Source organism: Anopheles bellator, chromosome 2 (assembly GCF_943735745.2).
Source record: "Anopheles bellator chromosome 2, idAnoBellAS_SP24_06.2, whole genome shotgun sequence".
Lineage (NCBI taxonomy): Eukaryota > Metazoa > Arthropoda > Insecta > Diptera > Culicidae > Anopheles > Anopheles bellator.
Genome location: NC_071286.1, coordinates 10,916,266 through 10,918,684, shown reverse-complemented (window position 1 = coordinate 10,918,684; position 2,419 = coordinate 10,916,266). Strand labels below are relative to the sequence as shown.

At 56.9% G+C, this 2,419-nt stretch overlaps 1 protein-coding gene across 1 annotated transcript; it reads right to left on the bottom strand.

The window, feature by feature from the left end:
• Nucleotides 1-424: 424 nt before the first annotated feature.
• Nucleotides 425-1,721, bottom strand: LOC131210335 (fatty acid hydroxylase domain-containing protein 2-like). Its single transcript, XM_058203567.1, has 4 exons — nt 1,566-1,721; nt 1,312-1,487; nt 789-1,240; nt 425-707 (listed from the first exon to the last, which is right to left on the bottom strand). Exons 1-4 carry the CDS (start codon nt 1,660-1,662, stop codon nt 509-511), a joined length of 924 nt encoding a protein of 307 aa, XP_058059550.1. The 5' UTR covers nt 1,663-1,721; the 3' UTR covers nt 425-508.
• Between the last annotated feature and the right edge of the window lie 698 nt (nt 1,722-2,419).

The following is a 2,419-nucleotide window of genomic DNA, read 5'->3' as shown; positions in this document are numbered from 1 at the left end:
TTGATTCAGGATCATGGTGATAGATATGTTTTCTATGATTTCTGCGTTGCTAGTTTTAGACGGCCTTGACGTGGATCTCCTTCTAGGCTTGTACGACCTTGTACTTCCCACTGTACTAATTGAAGGCGAAGAGCCCTTATATACTTTCCACATTCGTTCATAAATTTCCTTTCCTTAAACCTTCCAAAAATACAAAATTCTATCACTGCACGTAACGTTCACAAAATTTTGGCCAATAGCAGCACCCTCTGTCGTTGAACCGCAAAACTTATTGAACACCCCAGTACGTCCACCGAAAACCACGAGGGTAAAGATGCCTCGTTCGCATTCTTCGATCGAAACCTTCGGGTTTTTTTCGGGCACAGGAACCAGCATAACACAAACACAGACACACACAAACACGCGCGACGTTGTATGAGTTCGAACATGTTTGTACTTTATTGCGATTCCGGGGTGATCGATGTGATTGGGAGTGATCGCGGTGGGTTGCCCCCTTCTAACTTAAACTCTAGTCGCTAGCCGACCGCTGCACAGCCACCGGTTCGGGGTCCGGTGCGGGCGGACTCCACTTGTCCGGCACCAGCTCCCGGGCCGACTGGAAGCCCATGATCCGGTGGTGACGCTGGAACTGTTTCTTCTTGCGAAACTCCGCGTCGGTCCCGTGGAACCAGTCCATCCAGCCGTACAGCCCGTAGCACTGGTTGAATCTGGAGCCGAAAGTAAAATCGAAAGGAGGGCACACCGAAAATGAGAGTACAGTTGGGCACCGGCGGTCTTCACGGTCTTACTTGAGGTGGTGATAGTCATGCGACTCCGGACTGGACAGGAACGGTAGATGATAGCCGCAGTGGTCCAGCACCGTGTCCACCATGACGAACGCGAACCAGAGCGCCGTGGTGGCGACGTGACACTTCATCACGGCCGGCCCGGCAAACACCGGCAGCAGGTCGCTGATGACGTACTCGAAGGGATGGGCGTACATTGCGGCCAACGCCACCGGGGCCGTCCACTCGTGGTGCTTCTTGTGGATTCGCTTGTAGAAGAAGCTCGAGTGCAGCATCCGGTGGCTGTAGTAGAACGTGATCTCCCACAGCGTGATGCAGACGGCAAAGTCGCGGGCCACCGTCCAGCCGGAAGGGAGCGCCCTCGGTGGCGGGATACCGTGCTGGCTGAGGTGAAACGACACGTACGCGACCGGGATGCCGACGACGGTCTGATTGAACAGCAGCGTTTTCACTAGCTACCGGAGAGTCACACGATCAGGATTAGCAACACACGCGGCGAGTAAAGTCGGGGACCGTTGGCCTGTACCTTCTTGAACTTGCCCCAGTCGAGCGGCTCGTTCGCGCCCGGCTGGTTCTTGTACTTGCGCATAAACCGGGGCCACTCGGTCAGGTCCATCGCCACGAACACGCCGGCCAGCGCCCAGTAGATGAGGTTTGTGTAGAACGTCAACACCCAGACGTACAGCGTCTCCTGGTCGTCACCTGATCGTCGTCGTCGTCGAACGGGATCTGGATTAGTACACCAGGCACCACAGACATCAACCACTCCAACAATCTTACCGATTGTGTCCAGCAGCGTGTTCCAGCGCTCGACGAACCACTCGCGGCTCCCGTTGCCAGAGCCCACCGCCAGCGGTGTCGGCTCGTAGAAGTCCATGTCCAGCACCGCGTGAGTCTCTGCTGCCTGCGAGTTTGCGCGTCCGGTTCGGTTCGCACTGGAGATGGTTCTGGCGCAAAACGGCCCCCACGGCTAGCCCCCGGCTGACAATTGAGGCTTTATCCTGGGTACCTCCGAAGTGTACTCACGCGTCAGCAACCCGCGCGCCGACGCTCCCTCTTTCGCCCCAGCAGCACAGGCTGCTCCTTGCGTACACACAGACGCACACACCGAGATCAGGGAGTGCAGAGATCGCGGATTCTCTCGCGCGCGCTTTTCGCGGCCACAAACACAAGGAGTGGTGGCCGCGAGTGGTTAGCACTTCATGCTTCTTCACCACACAGCGAAGCGGTGAGGCAATTGAATTATGACGTGCCTCGGACAGCGTGTTATGAAGTGATGGAGGGTGCAAAAAAACGAACGAAGTAACACATCGCCCGGGCGTAGTTACGCGTGCGCACGTCATCAGGTGCGCAGATGAGCCGACACGCCGCTTAACAAATTTGGACGCCAACCGTGAACCTTGCGGGGCGGTGGCCCACTGCAGCGGCGACGACGCCTCCTTGACCGTGCCGCACTTTGCGTTTGCGCTGCGCAATTATTTCGCATTTTCCGCCACAGCGCTACGTTGCGCTGCGCTGTGTGCGTATCGACGACGTCACCGGATTGGGGTCTGTTTTGGTCCGTCGTCGGCACTTTCGCGGTCCATATGTTCCCACCCCGAAAAAGTACCGGTCGTAATTCGGAGCTGCGCGCA

Bases quoted from the DNA above. Each gene is read 5' to 3' on its own strand.
- LOC131210335 (XM_058203567.1), bottom strand. From the start codon at position 1,662: ATGGACTTCTACGAGCCGACACCGCTGGCGGTGGGCTCTGGCAACGGG. The intron at 1,488-1,565 runs GTAAGATTGTTG...GACGACGATCAG, and splicing joins CACGCTGCTGGACACAATCG to GTGACGACCAGGAGACGCTG. The intron at 708-788 runs GTAAGACCGTGA...TTTCGGCTCCAG, and splicing joins CATGACTATCACCACCTCAA to ATTCAACCAGTGCTACGGGC.